The sequence below is a fragment of the Hirundo rustica genome, chromosome 1, assembly GCF_015227805.2.
Source record: "Hirundo rustica isolate bHirRus1 chromosome 1, bHirRus1.pri.v3, whole genome shotgun sequence".
Taxonomy (NCBI): Eukaryota; Metazoa; Chordata; class Aves; order Passeriformes; family Hirundinidae; genus Hirundo; species Hirundo rustica.
This window is the reverse complement of record NC_053450.1, coordinates 8,515,039-8,540,939: the sequence shown is the minus strand read 5'-3', so window position 1 is coordinate 8,540,939 and position 25,901 is coordinate 8,515,039. Positions and strand designations below refer to the sequence as shown.

Below are 25,901 nucleotides of genomic sequence, written 5' to 3'. Positions count from 1 at the left end.
GCAGTAGTTTGCCTACAAGCCCTGTTTATCACATCAGGAAGCCAACACATTTGAGATATCTAAGAGAAAAAGGTTTAAAATAGTTAATAATAAAATAATAATAATTTTAAAAAAATCTTGAGAAGGCATTTATCTGTATTCTTATATTTAGAGCTTAAAATTTTCATTTACAAATTTCTTCCTTGTATGTAAGCACGAGGGCTTGAAATATCAAAATTAAACAAACCTGTCCCTGGAAGATGGGATATGCAACAACTCCCCCACACCAAAGCACTTTAAGTGTTGTGAGAGCAGTAAATAGAAGCAACACCACTGAGATTTTAATCTATTTTGAAGAATTTTTGTATGCTACAAAAATATCTAAACTGACACTCATAACTGTCAGTGGAATTATCACACAACTCCTCACATGATTGTTTCCCCAGTCTGCCTTGTCCTTTTGTTCAGACTAAGATAATAGTTTCTCATTTTACATCTGATTTCCTTATCTTGAAATAGAAGATAATTGCATCTAAAGGAATAATTGAGCAAAAAGCTTTTCATTGAAAAATGCATTTAATGAGAAGGGCTTAAGTTTAATAAAATGTTTTAATAGCCTATATTTATGTAATCTTTCTCTACACATATATGGACACACATGCTATTTTACAAATTTTGTTTCTGTTTTACCAGCTGTCATGTCCTGTGACGCGCAGCTGTGTGCTCTAGGTCTGTCTAGTTTAGAGAAGAGGAGGCTGAGGTGTGACCTTGTTGCTCTCTATCAGCTTCCTGAGGAGGGGAAGGGGAGAGGGAGATGCTGAGCTCTCCTCCCTGGGATCCAGTGACTGGATGCATGGGAATAACTCAAAACTGCATCAGTGAAGGTTCAGCTTGGACATCAGGAAACATTTCTTTACCATGACTGTGGCCAAACAGTGAAACAGGCTCTCTACTGAGGTGATTGATGCCCCAAGCCCGTGGTCAAGAGGCATCTGGACAATGCCCTTAACATGTTTTAACTTGGGTGACCCTTGAATAGGCAGGCAGTTGAACTAGATTGTCACTGTAGGCCCCTTCCAACTAAAACAGCTTATTCTTCTGTTCTAGTTCTAGTCTAGTCTCTTGATTTTAAATACTGTAAATTGTGGTCTTGTATTTGTATCTTATATGAGAACTAACACGCACAGGTATCACTGGAGAGACCAGGTACAAACAATGGTGCAACTGAGCAATGTGCCCCTCTGTTTCTAGAGTGTTCACTAAGGATTGCTGGATTTAATGTTTCCATTGTCATAAAAGTGTGAGGATGGCCCGAGAAGGCTTTTGCATCCTCCATCCGTCACACAGGACATTTGCATTTGTCCAAAACCTCATACAGCTGTGCTCTCCACACCACCTCCTGCAGTGCATTGCAGACACTAATCAAGGTCCTCTCCCCCTTGCCTTAGCTGTCTTTCACAGTCTCCCAGCAACTCTTTATGTGCCACTCAGGTGATATTTATATCAGCTCTTCATCAGCAGACAGTGGATGTCTTGCTTGCTCCCTTTAGCGGAGGGACGCTCTTTCTCTGTCTGCTGCAGTGCTGGTGCACGTGCAGGGCTCTGTCTTTGCATCCCCCTCTTGTCATGCACAGCAATGTGCTCCTGTTCTGTTAGGTGGGAAAATAATTGCAGAAGGGCACCTGATTGCATAAAGTCACAGACAGTCTGAAATATATTTAAACAGCCCTGTCCAGGATATGAATCAGAGAACAAGAGTGATCGAGTCTCACTCAAATAATTTTATTATTTGCAACACAAGACTGAAAGCAGAACTGTTGAGAACCTGTGATGGAAACAATAATCTTCAACAAAAAATTTGCTCTATGATATTAATTTGAACAAAGAATAAATTGTTTACTTTATATTAAAATTTCTCTGCAAAGACTAAAAGGTTTAAAAGTGAGGTGATTTGTTAACATGTAAAAAGTCATGGACTTTTAATTATTCTTTTTATTTAAAATTGGAAGTGATATGGGTTGAAAAGGATTTCTGAATTATGTAAAGAAGGGGACTTAATCATTGTCAAATCCAACTCCTTAGCAGCCAGACTACCACATACTTTAGGAGGTCTTGTTTACATACAGGTATAGGAAAAAAAAAAAGTCCTTAAATAACAAAGCCTCGATCATCTTCACAAATAGTGGTAGTTCTAACTTATTCAGAAAAATTCTCAGAAATAATAACATGTACTAGATAAAAAATATAGAGATAAGAAACCAAGAAACTCCATTTTGCAACAGCTCAGGAATTCCACATGCAGTTCCTCTCTCTCTTAAATTTATTCAACTGTCAATGAGGCTTCTAATAATAATAATAATAAAAAAAATTCTTCAGCTACTTTACAGGCTCTCTGCAGACACATTGGCAGAGTGCCTGCATGAAGATGCATTATTGATGATCTATTAAGCAGCCCTCTTTGCCTCACAAGTGCTTTGATATCCAGGATGAGGTAACTGTGACTAGTGTTTTTCTTGCCATTCATCTCATTTCAGTCTAGACACAGATAAAAAAAACCCAGTGATTTCAGTTGGATCTTGGCATTTTCTTTCTTTTTGTGGTGTTAACTGAAACCTTTGCATGAAGAAGGTAAGCTAAAAATCAGAAATTTGCTTTTCAACATTTTCTGTAGCTGTCAAAAATCTGAATGCCCTGGAATTCAGGCCCTGCAGATTGAAAGTGACATGCTGGCTGCTTCCGTGCTGGCCAGTTCAACAGTGCAAGGTGACGTATATGCTTTGAGATACTTAAAACAACCCCAGAATGCTTTTTTATTCTCAACAAGCCCTTTCACAACCTCTTCCCAGGTTCAACAGTTTGCATGTGATGAAAATATTTTCTAGTAGGTAATTTGAATGCAACTGCCTGGTTTCGGAAGCAAAATGACTTCAGAACAGTGGAGTTGGTGAGTCTGTTCCACTTTTTCTTAGAGATGGCTAAAATTCTCTAGGTGTTTTTCAATTTACTCATCAAGATATGGTCATTATCATCCTCATGCAGGTGAAATATGAAATGTATTCTGGCTAAAGTAAGTAAGAGTCTTAGCTGACTCTGCTGTGAGCAGAAGGACAGACAAGTGATCTCCTGTGTCTCCTGCTATATGAACTGTCCTTTGATCATAAGGTTCAGTTATATAGGAAACATTGTAGTTGGACTCAACAGAATTATGGAATTTTCCTAAAGGAATGCAAATGTTTTTTGGTGCTGACATGATGGGATTGTAGATGAAGTGAGGTAAATGACCTTTTCAGTGTGACTCTGGGAACTGTGTCATGCCTGTGAAGGAGATAGCCATTATTTTTAAAAAGCTAAGTAACAGGATACACTAGACTACTGAACACTTTGAATGATACAGTGCAAGTAATGTGACTTATGGGATGTAACACTTCGTAGATGAACTTTATAAAATTTACAATTTAATGTAGATATTTTCCCAAGGAGACAGTTTAGAGCAGCACCAGGATGACTTTACCTTGTATTTAGAACTGGAATCTAATGTAGACAGAAACAATTACCTGGAGAAGTTTTATATTCTATCACTAATATAATTGACTTGCTGTGAGTTCAGACACGAACTGTAGGTACATGGGTAGAGTTAATACTGCTGCATTCCTCTTTCTTATGTTAATCTGCTCAGAGAGGCAGAAAAATAATATAGTACAAGAGAACACACAATATTATTATAAATTTGCTTTTTCATTTGAAAAATATGTTCTAAAAATCTGTATAATCATATACATATACATATACATATACATATACATATTCATATACATATACATATACATACATTCCTATGCCATTTTTCCAAAATCACAGAGTCACAGAGTGACATTAATGCATTCATCTCTACCTGGTTTAGTTTATATTATCATCCAACAGCAAGAATAGGGAAAGAAAAACTATTCTGATATTTTCTCCACTCAGAATCAGTGGCTGAAATGGACGTATGGAGGTGACAATATGATCAAGTCTTAGTGGGAAACCTATATTCAGTCTTAGAACTGTCTAAAAGGAGCTGGCTGAACTTGTGAATATGTCACAATAGTTCTTTCCACCCCCACACAGAAATGAAGTTGAGCCTTAGTTTTTGGGTTTGTGAATACATCCTTTCTTCTGGAAATCAGAGCTAATTGCATCATAGGCAGAACCTTGTAGATCGTACGAAAAATAGTCAGTGGAAGGAATCCAGAACTGGGTGAATGATATTATTATATAATTAAATCATTTATTAATAATGGGATATGAAATCAATTCCTATCTCTTTTACTGCCTGAGTAACAAGAATTGATCACTTTATGATTTTTGTTAATACTCAACAGATGATAAAAGCAGTTTTTTCATGCTAAAAGCAGGAAACCTGCCAGGGCAATCAGTCTTCTGAAATAGTTGAAGTATTTTTGGTTGTAGGTTTTGTGTGGTTGTTTTTTGTGTTTTTTGTTGTTGTTGTTTTGTGTTTTTCTTTTTTTTTTTTGGTTTTTTTTTTTGTTGTTGTTGTTGTTTTGTTTTGTTTTCTTTTTGTTTGTTTGTTTGTTTGGGGTTTTTTTAAGTTTTCCTTTTTTGCTCTCTCTCATGAATTTGCCTTAATATTAGTATTTAATTACAGGCTTTTAATGAAGACAAGCTGTTATCTAATTTCTGGAGTTTAGCCTATATTGCATGCTGGGACCATTTATTCTGTCATAATAGTTACTCTTTCAGATGGTTTTTAGTGGGAAATGAACCAACAAATGAAACAACTCAGGACTCCTTGATTTACCAAGCAAATACACCAGCACAAAGGTCTGTTTGAATTTCCACTGTTATATATATTGTGCCATTTCCATCATTACACTATGAAAGAGAGTCCTTCAGGAGCTGAGTCCCACACCATCTCCCTTCCCCTCTACTCCTTGTCACAGAGATTTTAGGAGTAAGGACATTTGAGAAGGTGGTGTTATTCCTGACAACCACTTAGCTGGGGTGATAATTGTTAAGATGAAACATTATCTTCTGGTGACTAAACATTCCACTGGAATCCCATTTCCATTAACAGTCAGTACAGACAGGCATTGATACAATAAAATTAATCACAATGAGAGTATCACTGCATGTGAAAAGATGTGAAAACCATCTGAAAAAGAGAACTCATTGTGAAGAGCTTGTCCTTTTTATTTTAATCCACGTTTCCAGCTGCAGCTAAACAGAATTTACAGGTCCTTGGGTTTTGCAGCAGAGATGGAGTGAAGATTATTTCTCCTGTCCAAATGTGGTGGAGCAAAACTGCCTTACTTTGGAGTAAGTATCAGGTTACATGGAATCTTCCTGTGGTTAAAAGTTGCCCATCAATTGTTCTCAACAGTTAAGGGAGCAAAGAACAAGAAGACAGATTGGAATAATGAAAATAGTGTTTCTTTTATGAGATTTTTAACAAAGAATGATGATGTAAAAAAAATTACAGAGAAAATAATGATCTAGAATAATTTTCTTGAGTTCTGAACAGTTCCTTTCATCTCCAAAAAAGTAGTGGACCTGCAAGACTCAAGCTCAAAATCAAGTTGTAGAGGTTTAATTGACAATAAATTAACAATTTAGCTGTATGGATACGAGCTGTATGGAAACACTCAGAAGTAAGACAATCTGACCACATAGATTTATTTTACTTGTGTTATGAATGGATCTGACACTCTTGTTCTATTCCCTTTGACCATGGAGTCATCAAAGACAATGGAAAGAGAATTCAGCTATTGTATCCTGAGATCAGAGGGTTTTTTGGGCGCTGCCTCAGCAGAAGGGTTGTACTGATTGGTACAACATTACCAACCACCCGCTGTCAATGGAGAGAAATGTTTGCCTGTACAAATTCAGTGCAGCTCTCAAATCTGAATGATGGTTTCCCATATCTTGGATCATCTCCCTATTATTTCAAACTTAAAAAATATTTATTTTCTGAAATCTTCTGATGAAGATAAAAAATTTTCTAATCATCAAAATGTCATTTCCGTCATGTTTTAAATATAGCAAAGTTTTGTGGGGGACCAATGTTATTAAAAAAATCACTTTTATAAAGAGGAATTTTTTTTTTTTTAATCTTAACTGTGAGAGATATTTACTTTTTTAATTCCAGTTAATAGACTGTAAATAACTCCAAATTATCTCAGAAATATGGGCAGAAGTATTTATTATATTCCATGGAAGGACTGGTCCTCCCTGTGAACTATTTACACACACATTAAGATAAGCAACATAAGACTCCTATACTCTGAACAGAAAAGCCTAGGGGAAGAACCATCCTCATTGCATATACAGAAAATCAGATACTGGGATTATCAAATAAATTGGAGGTAATCTGAACTGAATCAGTCTGCGGAGGATGACCCAAGTCCTGATGGACTTTGTTGTCAAGCTCCAAATGACTGTAGCTGTCATTTAAGATACTAAAAACAGACTTCCACATGTGTAAGGTGATGGAGAGAAATTTATTATCTTAGAAGAAAAAGGTCATACAATGGGTTGTCTGCAGGTGGTGTTACCTAGGAAATGCAAAAATGTGTGTATAAAAAAAAATAAATAACAATGCTGGTAGGTTATTTTTCATCTCTGTGTTCTCTAATTCATGTTTCACTTTCACTGTGGGGATTCCAGGAGCTAAGTATTGATTACTTTGTTCAACATTTAGCCTGTGATAATTGAATCCAGCCTTCTTAGATATCATTGTTGCATAATCATTATTCAGTTACATTTTCCATTAATTAATTTTAGTGAAATTCTTTCTATATTAAGAGCTCAATAATGCAGCTGCAGTGTGCATTAGCTGTCTGATGTATGCCATGAGACAGACCCAGATAAAAGGGGCAAAGAGGTCTGGAAAAGAAGCAGACCAAGAGATTGGACAGCAAAATATCCAGGGAAAAGGGGAGAATGCTCATGTTAAGCAATACTATTTTAGGGAAGACAGCAACAGAAAAAGTATTTGAATATGAGAAACTCAGTAATTTTTAAAATTGATATATCAGTAAAACCCATAAGTTTCAAAAAGATTTCAAAAGGACAAAAAAGTTTCAAAAGGACAAAACCTCTCAGAGTATTAGATCTCAGTCAATGGTAACTCATTGGACATTGTCATGGTAACTCATTGGACAAGCTCTACACACAGGCTGCTGAAGCATCATTACTATTAATTGTAATTGCATCAAAATACAATAATGTAAGAGCAACATAATTATATTTACATGATGGGAACACATTCCTTCATTAAAACACTTCCAGTGCTTGTGATTTTAAGCAAAAACCTAATTTAGCAGGTAAAATTTGTTCATCTGGAAAATCTCAGTACTTATGAGTTTGTCTATGAGCTATTTTCCAAGCTAAAGGATAGCCAAAGCTGTCTATTTTGTGTTTATATTGTTGTTTAAAAGGGATTATAGTAAGCAATTCAGACGACTCCTCTTCAGTTTCCTCTTGAAATTGACAACAGTACAAAGTGAGAACTGTCAAGAAATGTGAAACCTCTCAGTTTCACACACAGCTATTGTGTTACATCTCTGAAGTAACACAGGTTAATAAAATCATTCTAGTAGCAGTTCCCATCCATTACATGGATCACAAAAGTCCTGTCCTTTTCACAGTGATAATGTTGAGATTTTTGAACCAACAGAATAATTACTTGTCTAGTGATAAATTCTCAGGTAAGAAGTTCAGAACACTGCCAGAAACAATGAATCAGGGGGAGAAAAAGACATTACCTGATAGTTTTGATCATGCTGAGCCCCATTTCAACACAGCAGTGTGCATGGTCCTGGCGAGGTTCTGGGAGCCCTGACACACAGTAGTAACAATCCCCCAGGATCTTTATTCTGAGACAGTGATGTTCCTATGCACAAATGTATGAAAGAGAAAGAAAATATTTGCATTTTCTTTTCATAATTTTAAGGTGAAAGTAAAAGTGGTTGAAAAATTACTGTTAAAAAGCAACCAGCCAACCCCCCCCCACCTTGTTTCTGGATGTTTCCTGCTTGTCATTAGTATAATTGTGATTTATATCACTTTTGAAATAAAGTACCTTTACATTTGCAGCAAAAAAGGGTATAGTGATTTTTCTTTCGGGCTAATCAGAGACGTCCTTGCTGATGGGGAGAAAGGTTTTATGAGAGCTAGGTGGAACACAGGCCAAGGATTCAGAAATGCCAGCTGAGATAATGAATAACCCAATTTTGGCTATGTTCCTTCAGGGCATGTTTTCCTGCCCACTTTTTACACTGGAAATAAATGAAAAATCTCTTTCCTCCCACTGAAATCCCTTCCCACCTACAGTTTCCACAGTCACACTCAAGTATTTCCAACAGCTATAGGAACTGATCATAAGTGAATGTCAAAGATCTCAAAGAAACTCTCTTGCATCAGGCTTATGCTGTGGGAAAATTAGGTTTCTTTGGCATCCAACTAGGGACATCCTTTAACCTATGATCAAATAGTGAATTTAATTTTAATTATCAGTATCTTTACATACTGAAACAGAATATTGTTGTGTGATTTGATCATTATTTTAGAAGACCCTTTCTAGTGATCAAAAATACCTGGGTTCATGAAATTTTTCATTTCTGAGACCAACATGTGAGACGAAGGTTACCTGCAAATTTGCACAATGTATTCTGCTGGTTGGGCCCTAACAGGAGTCAATCAGTGCAGAGGAACAGAGAACATTACAAGTCGTGTCAAGGAAGTGTTTTTATGATGGAGAGTCATTGGAATATTGAGTGTAGTATTAATAATCAGTCAGTAAAGGCTGCAGTAACAGACCTTTAAAAAGAGAAATTTAAGTATGATCTGGGAGGAAATGTGAATGCTGATTCTCCCAGGAATCAAGTATAGGTTCCATTCAAAGTTTTGCTTAGGAAGAATGAAGCTTTGTAGTCAAACTCAGACCAAGTGGCACACGGAATCTACACACTTTTACTCAAAGCTTTTTGTCAAGTATGCTGAATCCTTAAGCATGCCAGAAAGGTTAAAATCTGCTCTGGGCATGTGGCCAAAGTAAGCTGATTCACCCTAAAATCTCCTTAAACCATCAGTAGGGACTGCTTGTGTTTGAAGCTTTGGTTAAGTCTCCAGCAAAAATCAGTGCTGCCTTTCAGAGTGCAATGCCTTGTTATCCAAGTTTCACACAAAATTCTAGACTGAACTCAGGCTTCTAAAATGTCAAAATTCATTTCTAACTCTCTTTTCTCAACCCCTTCTTTTCAGCCCCTCTACAGACCCACATAAGTACACTTGGAAATTTTCATATGGCTTCAAATGAAATTGTACATCCTAAACTCCTCCAGAACTTTTTTTTTTAATTATTTTTTTAAAGCAGTTCCCCCTCAATGGAAAGAATTAGAGATCTGATTTTACCACATTTTCCACTTATTTTTTTAACTATAAAGTGAAACCATGAAACATAAAAGCTAGTTGACAAGTAGGTAGGACTCGATGGCATAAATCAGTGCATGCCAAAGAGTAAGTAGGCTTCCTTAAGCTTCTCTCCATGTTACTCATTTAGACAAAATGCTAAGAGATGAAGATATAAACCACAGATTCTGGAGTCCTTTGGCTTTTCTAAAGGTCCTATTCAATTGATTCTTAGTGTAAGAAGTTTGCTTTTGCATCTACAAAGTAAAAGGATAGTGTTTAATGTCATTTTGGTTTGACTGAGGTGGAATAAATCAAGAGGCAGCACTTTATTCAGAGCCACTACAAATATTTTACAAATCACAAAATCACAGAATCACAGAATTTTTTAGGTTGGAAGAGACCTTCAAGATCATCGAGTCCAACCCATCTCTAATACTTCAGCTAGACCATGACACCGAGTGCCACATCCAGGCTTTTTTTAAACACTTCTAGGGATGGTGACTCCACCACCTCCCCAGGCAAACCATTCCAGTACTTCATCACTCTTTCAGTGAAAATTTTTTTCCTAATATCCAGCCTATATCTCCCTTGTCTCAGCTTGAGACTGTGTCCTCTTGTTCTGTCCGTTGTTGCCTGAAGAAAGAGACCAACCCCCAGCTGTCTACAACCACCCTTCAGGAAGTTCTAGAGAGAGGTAAGGTCACCTCTGAGTCTCCTTTTCTCCAGGCTGAACACCCCCAGCTCCCTCAGTTGTTCTTCATAAGGCTTGTGCTCCAAGCCCCTCACCTTGTTGCCTCCTCTGGACATGCTCAAGCATCTCAACGTCCTCCCTAAACTGAGGGGCCCAGAACTGGACACAGCACTCAAGGTGTGGCCTCACCAGTGCAGGGTACAGGGGAAGAATGACCTCCCTGCTCCTGCTGGCCACATCATTCCTGATCCAGGCCAGGATGCCACTGGCCCTCTTGGCCACCTGGGCACACTGCTGGCTCCTGTTCAGCTGCTGTCACCAGCACCCCCAGGTCCCTTTCCTCCTGGGCACTGTCCAGCTACACTGTCCCCAGCTTATAGCACTGCAGAGGGTTATTGTGGCCAAAGTGCAGGACTTGGCACTTGGACTTATTAAACCTCATCCTATTGGATTCTGCCCATCTGTCCAACTGTTCAAGGTCTTTCTGCAAAGCCCTTCGTCCTTCCAACAGGTCAACACACGCTCCCAGCTTAGTGTCATCTGCAAATTTACTAATGAAAGAATCCATGCCTTCATCCATGTCGTCAATAAAAATATTGAACAAAACTGGCCCCAGCACAGACCCCTGAGGGACATCACTAGTGACTGGCCCCAGCTGGATGCAGCACCATTCACCACCACTCTCTGGGCCCGGCCATCCAGCCAGTTCCTAACCCAGCGAAGAGAGCTCCTGTCCAAGCCACAGGCTGTCAGCTTATCCAGGAGTGTGCTGTGGGAGACAGTGTCAAAGGCTTTGCTGAAGTCCAAATAGACAACATCCACAGCCTTCCCTGCATCCACCAGGCAGGTCATCTGGTCGTAAAATGGGATCAGGTTGGTCAAACATGACCTACCCCTCCTAAACCCATTCCGGCTGGGTCTGATACCCATGCCATCCTGTAAGTTCTGTGTGATGGCACTTAATATAAACTGTTCCATTATTTTGCCAGGTACTGAGGTCAGACTGACTGGTCTATAATTACCAGGATCCTCCTTTGCACCCTTTTTGTGAATGGGTGTCACATTGGCCAGCTTCCAGTCATCCAGAGGCTCACCAGTGAGCCAAGACTGATGGTAGATGATGGAGAGTGGCTTAGCAGGCTCCCTCATCACCCTGAGATGGATCCCATCTGAGCCCATAGATTTATGGATATCCAGGCATTTCAATAGTTCTCTGACTGCCACCTCTTCGATAATGAGGGGACCATTCTGCTCCCTGACACCATCTACCAGCTCAGGAGGGCAGTTGTCTTGAAGGCAAGTTGTCTCCTCACTAAAAACTGAAGAAAAGTAGTCATTAAGCACTTCTGCCTTCTCCTCATCTGCAGATATTAAGTTCCCTCCCTTGTCCAGTAAAGAACAAAGGTTGGTCTTACCCTTCCTTTTAGCATTAATGTATTTGTAAAAACATTTTTATTATCCTTTACAGAAGTTGCCATTCTAAGTTCGAACCGAGCTCCCTAATTTTTTTCCTACATGCTTTAGCAGCTCCCTTAAATACTTCCTGAGAGACCTGACCCCCCTTCCAAAGCTGATACATCCTCTTTTTATTCCTAAGTTCCTCCAAAACCTCCTTGCTCATCCAGGCTGAACATTTACCTTGTTGACTTACCTTTCGGCACACAGGGACAGTCTGTTCCTGTGCCCTCAAGATCTCTGTTTTGAGGCATGCCCACCTTTCCTGAACTCTTGTTTTTAAGGGCTGCTTCCCAAGGGATGCTCTGAATAAGTCTCCTAAACAGGGCAAAGTCTGCCCTCTGGAAGTCCAATGCAAGAGTTTTACTGGTGCTCCTCCTGACTTCACCAAATATTGAGAACTCTATTATTTCATGATCACTTTGCCCCAAACAACCTCCAACCACCACATCTCCCATCAGCCCATCTCTATTTGCAAACAGCAGATCTAACATAGTCCCTCCCCTGGTGGGCTCACCCACCAGCTGCGACAAAAACTTGTCCTCCATACACTCTAAAAATTTCCTGGACTGCCTCTTTTCTGCTGTATTAAGTTCCCAGCAGATGTCTGGCAGGTTGAAGTCACCCACAAGAACAAGGGCTGATGATCCTGAAACATTACCTAGCTGCCTATAGGATAAGTTATCCACCTCTTCTTCCTGGTTGGGTGGACGATAACAGACTTCCAGCAGGATGTCATCCTTGTTGGCCTTCCCCTTAATTCTTACCCATAGTCATTCAACTCCATCTTCCTTAGTTTCAATTCCTACGGTATCAAAATCTGCTTAATATAAATAATAACCTCGTAGTAGAATAGAGGGGGAAAAAAGAGAAAAATGGTCAATTTTTTAAGAAAGAAAGATTGGAAGAAAAAAATGAAGAAAAGTATATCTCAAGTATATTATATTTTAATTTTTTGATTACATTTTTAACTTCAACATTTATTATACCTATTTGATGATATGGGAAACTCCTATTAATGATAATTTATTTCAGCACAGTTAATGACTGTAGTTTTCAATAGGATAAGATTGTTTTTTGATTATTAATGCCTCACTTAAACTAGCTAAAGTGCTAATTCCAGTGAATCAGATGAGACTTATATCACCTTCCTGCAGGTCTGAAATTCAGAATAAATCAGACAGCTTCAGAGGGATGTCTTTTTTTATGAATAAGAATCTTAATGCATGGCAAAATCTGCTAATGAGCATCTGATACATGCAAATGTGAGTGCATGCGTGAAACACAGGAAATCCTTTCAGCTACTCATGAATGTTTTCTTTTTCTTGTCACGTGATGTCATCTGGCTTCTTTGCCAAAGCTCAGGAAGTCATCTATGGAATGCAATATCCAAATGGAGATGACTGTGGTAGGTGTCCCTGTGCCAGGTCACAGTGGAGTTTGCCATTGCAGCCCAAGGAGAGCCAGGCAGGGCAGTCAGGGAAGCCTGGGGACAAATTCAGCTTACAGCTAAAGCAGTTGGCTAGGCTTCAGTTCAGCTGTGTGTGCCTAAACTCACCATGAATCTGTAAGACCCTGGGTATGTGAAACACCCACACAGGACTAACAAATATGACATAAGATTTATGTCCTGTGGAACATTACAGGGGTTGGGCAAGCTGCCTCTACTGGCACAAGAGACCACAGGGAGCTTTTAAACGACTCCTTGTCTTCCTTTTTTTTTTTTTTTTTTTTATCTCCCTGTTAATAAAATTATTATGGCTGCTAAATGTGATCTGTGTTACAGCCTGACTACTTTGCTTTTGCATTTTTTATTCTTCCCTAATTATTCCTATCATACTCATTTCAAAAGTAAACTAAGGGCTTTTTGTCACTGAAAATATTTCATCTAGAGGAAGATAATTCAATGACTCTCAAGAAGGAGAAGAGGAGAATGGTATTTGCCTTTGGCAGAGGCAAACTAGCTGGCCTCCTGAGATTCCCTCAGATAGCTTAATCACATTTACACTTTAGACTCAAAGCTTTGTCAGACTGCTTGTATGAGAGCCTTAAGGTTAGATTCATGGATCATGTGGGCAGCCATGCCCTAGTTTTAAATCAGAGACAGCTTTGTCAAGGCCTTCCCACTTTTCAGTGGTATAAAATAACATTAGTAGCAATCAACATTTTCTTCACACTGTACAGCTCAAGCCCACTTCCTAAAATCATCTCACTGCAATAGTATCTAAGAATAGCAAGTTGCTATTAAATGAAAATGAATGAAAAATCTAAATATGTATGAAGAATCTGTAAAATGAGTAAATTATTTAAATAAGAGAAAATTGTCATACAGGAACTTTGATACAGGAAATATTTTTCACAACAGTGTTAAATCCTTACACAGTTGTGAAGCTATTATCATCTCTTCTTTAATTTATTCTATTCCTCTTCCCTTCTTCACATGCAATTCTAGAAGTTGTCCTTGGGCATGTAAATGATGGCTGATGTTATACAGACATTTACATCAGTATCCATCAGCCTCACACCCCTTCTAATACTCATTCATTTATAGCATTTATTGAAGGGATCAATTAAAATCTCATCTTGTCCCAAATAGAGGCTTTTTTCTCCACTTATTTACAGCTTTTCATTTGCTGCAAGTGGAAGATTAAGGGGCCTGATTCTGCCAAGATCAATTTAAATCAGAATTTTTGCCTGGGGATTTTGAGCAGACTCATACATCCAACTATTTTTTGGTAATAATTCTGGATTAATTCAGAGGCAATTGCTAAGAAACCTTTTTCCAATTCACCTAAATCCAGAGGAAAAGAAAACACGCATATTTTCCATAAATAATTACCTCGTTTGTGGTGAATGATTTATGTTTGTGTTTATTAAATATACCCCTAGTGACTGGAAAGGAAGCAAAGCAAATTGGAATAAGGTGGAGCTGCAGAAATGAGTTGTTCAAATATCAACTTACTGAAAGTCACAGTCAGAGACTTCATTAATATTTCTTGTTTCCTTTGGCTAAATTTCTGACAAGGGAAAAAACGTGATTTTGTTTTATAAGCAATGCCACTTTTTCAGTTCTGCCAGTGCTAATTAATCATTTCACCCAGTTGTGAAGGGAACCCCATAGATCAATGAACAGACCACAGAAAAGTATTTTTTTATTTTGCATTTTATAATTTCAAGCTAAAAATTTAAAACACTGGGGATGAAAAACTACTGCAACTGAACTACAAAACAAAGAGAAGTCATAAGTGTAAGTCTTCTTTTAAAAGGCAGCCAGAGTGGGAGGAGGCAGGGACTTGGCCTTTGTGTACAATAGATCAGTTCCTGAAACAAGTGCCAAAGGCAGAGGAAACCTGGATAAACCCCACTTCTCAGCATGAACGGGGGTTAGGCCAAAGCTCTTAATCAGCAGTCTGTTTTAGTTTGCTGAGAGAGGTCCATCCAAATTCATTCTACTGCAACTCTGTCACTTTGGAAAATAGAACTGGGACCTTGAGAGAGCCAGATGGATGGGGGTTCTCAAGCTGGGTCATGTAGGCAAGAAGGAGGAGCAGATACAGTGCACAGTTACAAAGATTGTTTCTAATTTTTATACAGAGAAAAGGAAAAATAATGCAATCCTTCATTTGACTGAACCAGGGTTTGCGTAAGTATGGACCTATATTAAATATTTTCTACATATTTTAACATACCTTATAAAGATTTTTTTTTTTTTTTCCTTTAGAATAACCTATAATGTGGTGGTTAGAATTTCTCTGTGCTGTCAGAAAAAAAAAAAAAAAAAAAAAAAAGAGGTCTTTCATGCTGCAGAAGGAATTGAAGTGTACTGGTGAATGAGTTTTATATTATATCAACAGCCTTGTTCCTTGACATACTATAGAAGAAAACTACTATGACTGTTGTGTCTGGTAAGCAATTTGCCTTGCCAGCTCATGTTAAATAGAAAACTATGCTTTAAGTGATTTCAGGGACAGAAATCCCCATGAGAAAGATTCAAGATGTTTCTTTCTAGCTAAGGCAGGAGCAATTCTGAATGGAAATTCTTCCCCTGAGGAGTTTCTAGAACTTAATTGCTTCAGGTACAGGGTACACAGGTTAACTGTAGAAGGGAATACAGGTGACCTCATCCCTGGTAAGTGACAGCTGTGTTAATTACCCATTTCAGCCTCACCATCCCTGAGGAGTCACAGAGAGAATGAATGAATGAATGAATGAATGAATGAATGAATGAATGAATATGACAATGTCTGCTGTGAGGTCAGTCTGGGTCTGCAGTTAGAGCCTTTTGTTGGAACCTGCAGCCATAGTCTAGCTAGGTAAAAGCCTGCAGTCAGAGTCTGTTAGCTATTACATGCAGTCATAGTTTAGCAGGAAATAACCAGCAGTCAGAGGCTGCAAAGGAAACCTACAGTAGGAGCTTGCTGCAGCCAGAGTCAGGATGGCTGAGCTGTAAAGAGGAATAAACCAGGACTCTTTCCATGCTGTGATAAACAAGAAGTCTGTGTCTTGCCTCATTTCCACCCTCTAACAAGAGGGCTGCTGCAACAGTCAACAACATTAGAACATGAGCTAGGGTGTGCCCAGGTGGCCAAGGAAGAGGTTGTAACCAGGTGAGGGTCAGTCTCTTCTCCCAAGCAACAAAAGAGAAGACAAGAGGAAATGACCTCAGGTTGCCTCAGCAGAGGTTTAGATTGGATGTCAGGTAAAATTTCTTCATCTAAAGGGTTGCCAAGCATTGGAACAGGCTGCTCGGGAAAGCAGTTGAGTTGTCAACTCTGAAGCTATTTAGGAGACACATGGCTGTGCTGCTTAGGGACGTGGTCTAGTAGTGGCCCTGGAAGTGTTAGGTAAATGGCTAATCTTAGAGGTCTTTTCCAACCTTAATTATTCTATGAGGCTATTAAAGATGAGTTGATGATTCTCATCATCAAGAATTTACTTGTGAAGCCTAATTTAATTCATATCGCAATTTAGTCACAAAATAGGGCTTACTTTTTGGGAGGCTGAATTTGAGTAATTCTTAGTTTATAAGTCACTGGGAAAATTTTAAATAAATTTTATTTAATCTGTCATTTTCATCTGACCTTTTTTCATAAAAAAACTGTATCCAATCACTTCTAAAACTGTTTTGTGGGCTGGGGTTTATTTGATTGTTTCGGTCTTTTGATGGGCTCTTTACATCTGAAAAATTGTAAATGTAGGGAGAACATTGTGAACAAGGTTGCTTATTCATTAGTATGAGACAATTAATTACTAACACTGATTGGGAGGAAAACCACCTCAGAATTAAGCACTGCAAAAAGAGTATTCTCTCCATCGCTTTAAAATCATACAATGTCTTTAAAATGAGCTGAATATTATATATGCATACTTGTAATCCGGGAACTCTGATTCTCGCTACAGCATCCCAGACATACACACATGAAAAAATTCACACCTGCCATATATGCTTAAACAGGGTGTTTTAGGAAGTCTCTGGAATCCTGTGGAACACATGCTTAAAGATAATTTCACCATGGAACAAAGCACTGCCAGCTCAGAGCTGAAATGTGGCCTGGGACAGTAAAGCCCTGCAATGGGAGTGTTTTTATCAAGGAGACAGAAAAGCCCTCAAAACTGGCCAGTCCTCCCTTCCTGATACCAGCAGGTGCAGATATTTTACTGGGTGATGTGTTCTTGTGGAGTCTGGTAGTCAGGTTGGTTTCCACCCTTGAAACAGCAGTCATAAATAAGATTGGTAATACATCATTGGAAGAATTTTCAATAGCTTGTCTTCAACATCACAGGAGACAATTTAACCAAGGTTAGAGAAGAAGGTCTCCTTAGGGGAAAAAAAAAAACCCAAACAAAACTCCATCAGTCATTAATGAGCTTTTTTTAATTTAGGCTTTTACTCTTTCTCATATCCAAAACTGAATCTACAAAGAGTGTAGATAAATTTAGAAATATGATAATTTAAATCATGGTATTGGCTGACATCTAGCACTGCAGAGAAGGCAGAGGGAAAATAAACCTCAAAAATAACTATTGTTTCACCAAGACAGGAATTTTTAGGCTTTAATATCTTGCTGAATGTCATCTTATTTCCTTTTTCTTAAAATTTCTGCCTAAGGGAAATATTAATATTAATTAAGTTTCTCTTTAGGCCTTTCAGTAGATGAAGTAGATATAAGGAAATGTTTTCTTCAGTTCTGTTTTATGCCAGTTCTGGGGTTTTTTTTCTTCTTTTGTAAATGTCACTTTTCTCTTTAATAACTATAAATCTTTTACAAATATCACAGAGTGATTAGAAATGAGAAGTAGCTGTACATAATATATTATTACATTTTTTCTTGGAAGAAATTCTGAAGAGAGTTATAATTTTTGTTCAGAGTATTCTGTGGTAATGATACAGATATTATGGGGTTTTGTTATTAATTATATGCATCAATGTATGCCATAAAATTTGATGAAACTTAGGGAAAATGAAAAAAAAAAAAATTGGGAGTCCTCATTTCTTCTGTATTGCTTAATAAAGCTTAATAAGAGAAAAAAAATAAACTTAGCAAATTACATTTTTTCAGTATTCAGTGAAAATGTCTTAATGTAATATGATTTATATAGGATGTTTGACTGATCCAACAATCCTTTACATGGGATTATAATTTAATACTTTTATTTAGAAGTAAATAAGGATTTATACATATTTCCCTTAAAATCTAAAGAAACGGCTTCAAGCTTTCTGCAATTGACCTCTTTGCTTTGATGGTAATTCTTAGCAAGACCCAAGACTGAGTAACACTGGCTATTTTAAAAAGTTATGATAACTCTCGTTAAACTGATTAAGAAGCAGTTAAGTGATAGATCTGAAATCTAGATGTGATTGTGTAATCCTCCTTAGTGGAAGATCCTTCTAGGGAGGCCTTGAAAAGATCACTTTCCAAAAGTCCTGTCAGAGATTTACAGGCAGGTAGGAAAGTATTGCTAATAACACTTAAAAAAGGGCATAAGACCAGTAAAATAAACAATTACCATGGTGCTCACAACATGGCAGCAAGACCAGAAAACCCCAAAATAATACTTTTCGGTACAATAGTGTTATCGCTGTATGTTTAGAAATATGGCACTTGGACAGTGATTGAGAAAAGAAAGATTAGGGGGAATGGTGATGATTTGCCTCCACTGCACTCATGGAGGTTAGTCCAGGAACAATGTTTTCAGTGCTTTAAAAGGGATTCTCAAACATAGGAGGTGTTCCAGAAAAGTAATCCCCAAAACTATTTGAAGGAATAAATCTTAGAGAGTAAAAACCTTGCCATGAGTTTGGCGTGTTTCTTTTACCAAAAGCAAACCTCAGAAGCACCAAGATCAAAGCATCCAGATGGATTCCTAGAGAAAGTCAGTGACTGAAAGCTGGTTCTTTTGTCTGAGAATGATAGGCCATAGCAAGAACCAATGGATGTAAATCAGAGTTAGAAAAAAAACATCCTTGAATAAACAGTGAGAGTGTTAAGGCACTGTAATATACTACCAAGATGGACAAGTATTAAGACAAGACCATCTCTTGGTGCATTCAGATGAAGCCCAGGAATTTTTCCAAAAGATATGCCTTTACCAGGTGTGAAAGCTTTGTGCAATATCAGATGGGTAGGTTGATAGGCCCATGTAATTGACAAGTCCTTAAAATTCAAGACCACTCAGTGTCCATTTCTAAAATTTTCCAAAGGAAAAGGTGAAGTTCAATACAAGATTTAGACCCCTTATTTTATGCAGCTTTTCCCCTCCATAAGAGTCCAGTGAAGAGTCTTTGTTTCCTATAAAGTGCAGAGGAAGAATTTGTCTCCTTGAGTTGGGCAGAAACACCAAACCCTTTGTAGGCAAGCAAGAGAGGTTCCTCTCTGTTAGGCATCTCTATTTCTCTGTTGTCAGGACATCAGACAGGTACCATGACATCCAGGTCACAGAACACACAAATAAGGAACACACTCACAATGTCTTTCTTTTTACTAAATTTTAATTATTCATGATCATATAACTGTAATCTTTGTGCACAAATCTGTTCAATTTCTGCAGTGATTCTTCCCTGTGTCTTCCACCTTTCAGAGGATTGTTCTAGACCAGTGGATTAGTATAATCAATAATATGATAAAAAGATAAATAAATTCCCAGATTGGGAAAGGAAATGTATGAAGGACCCTAGGGTCTTGAACTTAGTGCCTGAGACATTCACTTGAGAAGTGATTGTCCTGATAATGGAGTTTTGCAGACACAGATAATCTTTCATCCCAAACCACAGATTTCTGGATAAGACATTCTTGGCTATGTAAGACAGACTGATGTATTTATTACTGTTTCTTTAAAATAAACTCACCTACATTTTTGGGATACTACTGTGTGGTACATTCAATGGTTTCCAGGGAGATTTATTAACTTAGTAACATAGAACTGCAACACAAAGTTTTATAGAAGGTTTAAGTAGGAGATGTGTGACAAGCCATGGAGAGGGGAAAAGGTCTAGGCACTTAAAGAAGCAAAATTTTCAGTTCTCATATAATAATAATAATTATTTAAAAAATTAAAAAGCAAGCAGGAAGTTCACTTCAGGGTTAAGAGGCAGGTGAGGGAAGATTCACTGGGTTAGACTTTTAAATGCAGATGCTTTCCTTGTTCCAAACTCCATTACTGGATGTATTCATTCTATACAAAATCACTATTGGTTAAATATAGCTTATGGAATGATTACAAAATATGGTTAATGATCATGAATGCTAGCCAAAACTGAAATATAAAGCAAAACAATAAAGCATTTTACATACATAGTCTTCCTAAAATATTTTTGTGACATGCATACATTCAATTTGGTGTAAAATATGGTTCTTCAGTTGAAGTAGTAGCTATTTTTGTCGAGTGTGGTGGTGCGAGAGTTATTTTGTCAAGTTCTTAAGTGTTTTATGCAAGCAGTTTGTATTTTTATAAGACGTTCTATGCAATGGTTCGTTCCAGGTACCCCCTGTTTTCCCCAATGGTTTTTCCCCCTATGCCTGTTATATAACCATTCCGTTATCTGTCAATCACCCTACCCCACACCTGTTCCTGTCAATCCTCTCTCTCTCCCCTCAGGCGCCCTGCCTATCATTCCGGGACCCTTCCCTGGATTCTGGAAAGCTCCAGGAAGGGTGTCAAGTGATAGGCTGGTGCCTGGGAAATCCCCTACTCCTCATCTGTGACTGGTTCCCCTGCTTCATGGTTACACCCCTGGTTCCACCCCAAGTTATTCTGATTGGTTGTTGCCTTGTTACCACCCCTTGGTCAGCCCCCATTTATAAGCTCATGTTCAAGCTTCATTTGGGGCTCTCCTGAGCAGCAGCGATTGGGTGCAAAGCTCCCATTGTGTCTCCTCCACAATAAAGCCTTTTACCCTGCTCAGAGGGTCCTCCTTCTTGCTGTCACCATGCTTGCCAAGAGCATCTTGTCCTATGCTGGGTGTGGGGAACCAAGTACCCACAGGGAGGAGGTAGCTAGTGAGACTAGCTGCCCCGACCCAGAGCGCATGAGCCGCGGTGTGGACACTGAGCTAGCCCGTGGGCCAGTGCTTCCTAGCGCACGCAGGACACCGCAACAGTCAAGCCATACAAAAGCAGACATTATTCGTATAAGCTTTCTAAAAGACATGACTGAGGTAATTCTTTCACCTGGCTTGGTTTACAGTACAGACCAGAGCTGATCGGGGCTTTTTGTTTGCAAGGAAAATATTGTAGGTTGCATTTACTAATTTGCCACTGCCCAGGCAATGGGTTATGGCATCGCTCTGTACAAGAGAAAACACATTGCTATTTGAGATAAAAATAGCTGAATCAAAAGAAATTTCAACAACAATAGAAGTCTTGCCATTCTAGACTTTAATGTGTAAGCTGAGAGAAAACCACAAGGATCTTACTGATACTGTGAAATACCTGTACAAATACCCCCATAACCCTGCTTCAGAAATGTATAAAAGCCAGTGAGGGATGTAGATCTGTGCATCAAACCAAGCCAATTTATGTTCTCTTTATAGTAATTAGATAGCCTGGTCTATGGTATTCAGAGTGCAATTAGCATTTTCCCATATTATGTACCTACATTTGGCCGGATAAAGGATAAGATGAACTCCATTAAAGGTACTTCATTGCCTCCACTTAGAAGCCTTATTAGTCAGCTGAGGTATTACCCCAAAAGATAGCCATATAAAATTCAATTTTGACCAAAGAAACATGAAAAAAACCCGTACATGCCTAGCAAAACTGAGCGTGTGTTCTGCTTGTATTTTTGTGTTTCACTTTTTTAACAACCAGTGTTAATTAAGTAGCAACTAATTTTCCTAATGTAATAATTTTTTCTGCTGTGTTTAATTAATTTCATTGTTGAATTAGATAGAATCCAGCCTAAAGACTGTAAACCCTGCTAATAACTAACCACTGCAGAGACTGTGGGAACTGTTTAGATGACTTCAAATGAATATGCCTTTTGATCTTCCTCACTTTGTAGAAGAAAAGACAAAGCTATGGTCTTAAAAAAAAAAAAAAAAAAAAAAAAAAAAAAAAAAAAAAAAAAAAAAAAAAAAAAAATCCAGCAAAGATCCAAAATATGAAGCTTCCTTACAAGCTGTGGTAGGTGAGGTGCTTTCTTACCATTCTTTGTCCAGCACTACAGAAGCCCAAAGTTCTGATGACAGTCTCTGCTTTTACTTGCTATCAGAACTTACCATCATTCACAAAACTTTGTCAGTGTATTCCAATCTCAAATGCTATGTAAAATCCCATTAGAGGGAATCTGGATACATATTGATCAAAGTGATTAGAGGGTATTTCCCAAAGCTCCCAAACATGTAATTGATTTTGTCTTTTTGAAAATAAATTGTGTTTAACTCACATGTGCTAGTCGATCAAATCTGGCAAAGAGTTCATTCAGCATTCGGACCAGCTCCTGGGCTGACAGAGTTGTGGAAAGGTTGGTGAATCCTTTAACATCCGCAAAAAGAATGCTAAAGAGAAGAAGACACATTAATATTTCTGTCTTTTTTCTTTAATTCTGAATGTTTTAAGTTACTTTCTAGCATTTTACTAGTGGAAGGGTCATTTTATTACCTTTGAAGTCATGCTACCTTTGCTCTAGACTTCTCTACATTCTGGAGTACTGAATATAAATATCGAAGGGACTAAAAAATACTACCAAGCGTGAGAAAAAGTTTTGATAAAAATGGGAGTCATGAAATTCTGGATTTTCAAAACACACAAGACTCGCATCCTAAAACTACAGACAGATTTGTGACAGTCTTGATACATACACCAGGCTAAGGCCAGTTTTATTGCACCTAATTTTAGGCATTTGACAGAAGTGCCTGAGTTAGAACTATAGTGCTCTTTTTTTAAGGTATAAATCTTTAATTGGATTCCTTTTTCATTCTACTGTCTTTACAGGGAGCCCAGTGTGATCATACTTTGAATTTAGGTGTACTAGCTTGTGTGCCTGAGGCTGTGGTAGGATTCCCATTAACAAACTATTTGCAAACAGACTTCTAACCTGTGCTTGAACACAGTTATTCTTCTTGCCTTTTGGCTACTTGCTGTGTCTAAAACGACCACAAGTGAATATAGAGAAACATGAACACACAAAGTCTGTGGTGCGCAGGACACCACCCAGAACAAAGTGTATAATAGCTCAGGACTTATTAGACAAAGAAACTATTGGCTACCTTATAAAGTAGTGATGTTCAAAAATACACATACCTTTCTGGCAAAAAACCTTGTTAGCACTTGAAAGTTAACTAATAACTGGTGTTACAATCTGAGTAGCAGAAGATTTTGTTCCACTTTAGTTGATGACTTGTGGAGAACTAGGTCACAATTTGACAGCGTCTGAGAATTACTGACGTAACCAATAAATACAGTGATGATCAGGTTGCCTGCTGATAATATAACACACCTTTTGATGTATGGGCTGCTAAAGGTTTGGGTGAGGTTTAGACAAGATGCTTACAAACGTGGTAAGATTTTTACCAGTGAGAAGCAATAAAATTAAAAGGTAAAGTACCAAGCTACTCAAAGAGGAATGAATAGTAATAAAAGACTAAATTCATAAAATTAAGATTTTCAAACTACTAGTTTCTACATTTTTAATTTTCAAACCAACAAAAAATTCTAACTGGATACTACTTTTAAAGATTCATATAACATTGGTTTAGATAGTGTTCAGTACTGAACATATTGGAAAAATAAGGTGACTGAAACCTAGCTTTGAAAAGATCTAGTTTCTGGCAGCATGCATAGAAGCCAACCAGTATCTATATTTTAAAGCACCCAGAATCTGAATTTCAAATCTCTTTCAAGGATAAAATGTTTCAACTTTTCACCCTGTCTACAACCCTTTTCCATTAAAACAAAAGGGCCATCTTCTCCCTATTTTGATTCTTCTACAGCAACACTTATTGTGAATATGAAAAAGGTTAATGGAAGACATTTTCATTTAGTGCAACTCAAACCTTTATGAGGGTCCTTGATACTTTCAATCAGATTTAATAAAATAACATAGCTGAGCTACTGCATGGCCGCAGAAATAGCAGATAATCAATTTACTCTTCTGCAGGAGTGCAAATTATTTTTATTGAACTTGTCCAGACAAAGTTATATTTTGGTTTCATCGAAAGGCAAAGTACATGTTTCCCAAGCAAACTATCTACCATCGTATTCGTGCTTATTTTTCACTACCTTCAATGATGATTTTAAAGATGGTCACTCAATAATTTACCCTTGTGTTTTGGGAAAGGTTTATGGAAATGTTATTGGCTTAACAAAATATTCTGATTTTTGGGAAATACTATAAGATCAAGATTGTTATGTCATGGAGTAGAAGTTGATCATTCTGGTGTATATGTGGAATTAGGACTAATTACGTTGAGTAGCAGATCATAGGATAATTATCGCCCTTCTGATAACTACAGGAAAGAAAAAATTTACAGGAATAAAGAAAGGAAATTGATTTAAGAAAATAAGACTGATTAAATGAAAGCGGCTATAAAGCAGAGGAACCATATAACAGGTCTCCAACTTTGAAAGCATCTTTCAAGTCTCTATCTCATTCTTCAGTGTATGGGATGTATCATCAGATTGTGACAGAATATGTGTCCACATGTAGGCAGGGCTCCCCTTCCTGTGCAATCCTGACCACTTAAGTGAACTGAGTGTGAAAAGTGGGGAAAAAAAAAAAAAAAAAAGCACAAATGGTCCAGTCTCAGTGTTTAGTTCAAGTGGGTCTCACCATTGCCATGGCATCCAGCCATCCTGAGGAGTAAAATCAGGCATCAAAATGCTTCTCCACTCAAATACTAAACAAGAGTATACTAATTTTCTAATTTATGAATGAATAAAGAAACAGAAGGGAAACGCTCAGAAAAAAGTAATTTAGCAACATCTGTTACCTTAAGCATTACAGAAAGGCTACTCCACCCACCTAACATTCTCATAACGATGAATGTAGATCTTATGGAATTGATGCTGCAAATGTTCATCTTCTACGTTGGTCATATCATTTATCATTTCCAGGACTACAAACCGTGGTAACACAGAGAGCACCAGCCGTTCCTAAAACAAAGAGGGAACCAAAGTGTCAGTATCAGTCCAAACTGGTTGTTCACAATGCCCTGTTTGAAGATCTGGATAACTGGTTACTTAATATGTGAGCCTCCTCTCAAAAAATTCTAACTCAGGCAATTTGTGATAATTGGCTTTATTAACCTGAGTCCAAAGTCCAGGATACCTCTGGTTTAGGTAAAGAAGAATAAAATGAGCTCACATGCAGCCTTTCAAACCTGTCCTCTGGACTAGGAAGACTGGAGAACATATTCAACATTTCTAATTAGTTTTGCCTGTGTTTCAAGAACACTCAGGAAGAGTGAGACATTTGTTTATATACATACATTTGAAACATATGTTTATATACATACACACGCTTATTTATATTAATAGAGTATCTATGCATATTAGTTTATTATTACTGTGCAAACACAGTGTGTCAGTGCATATTAGTGCACATGTACTTCTAGTATTAGTGTAGTAAGGATACATGTACTCACAAGTGCTGTTTCCAGCCCTGTCATAATATAATTAACCCCAGAATTTTCACATAATTTCACCAAATATTCTGAGTTGGAAGGGACCCACAAGGATCCTAAGTGATTGGCCTATATGGGGATTGAACCTGCAGTCATGGTTATTAGCACAGTGCTTTAACAACATCTTAGTACAACCAGGCAAGCCCTCAAAAAGTAATCAAATTCTTTCATGAAAGCCCTAGATTATCCCCTCCCTGAGAGATTTTAGACTGTCCCTGCTTCAGTAGCTCATCAGTTTAACGG

At 37.9% G+C, this 25,901-nt stretch overlaps 1 protein-coding gene across 2 annotated transcripts in view; it reads right to left on the bottom strand.

Moving 5' to 3' along the window:
- Positions 1–25,901, bottom strand: part of ADCY8 (adenylate cyclase 8) — a 123,766-nt gene that overhangs the window by 47,956 nt on the left and 49,909 nt on the right. For both annotated transcript variants that reach the window (XM_040061569.2, XM_040061577.2), the window contains exons 3-5: positions 24,998–25,128; positions 22,421–22,532; positions 7,743–7,870 (exon numbers count right to left, since the gene is read on the bottom strand). In XM_040061569.2, the coding sequence (XP_039917503.1) occupies positions 7,743–7,870; positions 22,421–22,532; positions 24,998–25,128 (371 nt within the window). The remainder of the gene's footprint in view (positions 1–7,742; positions 7,871–22,420; positions 22,533–24,997; positions 25,129–25,901) is intronic.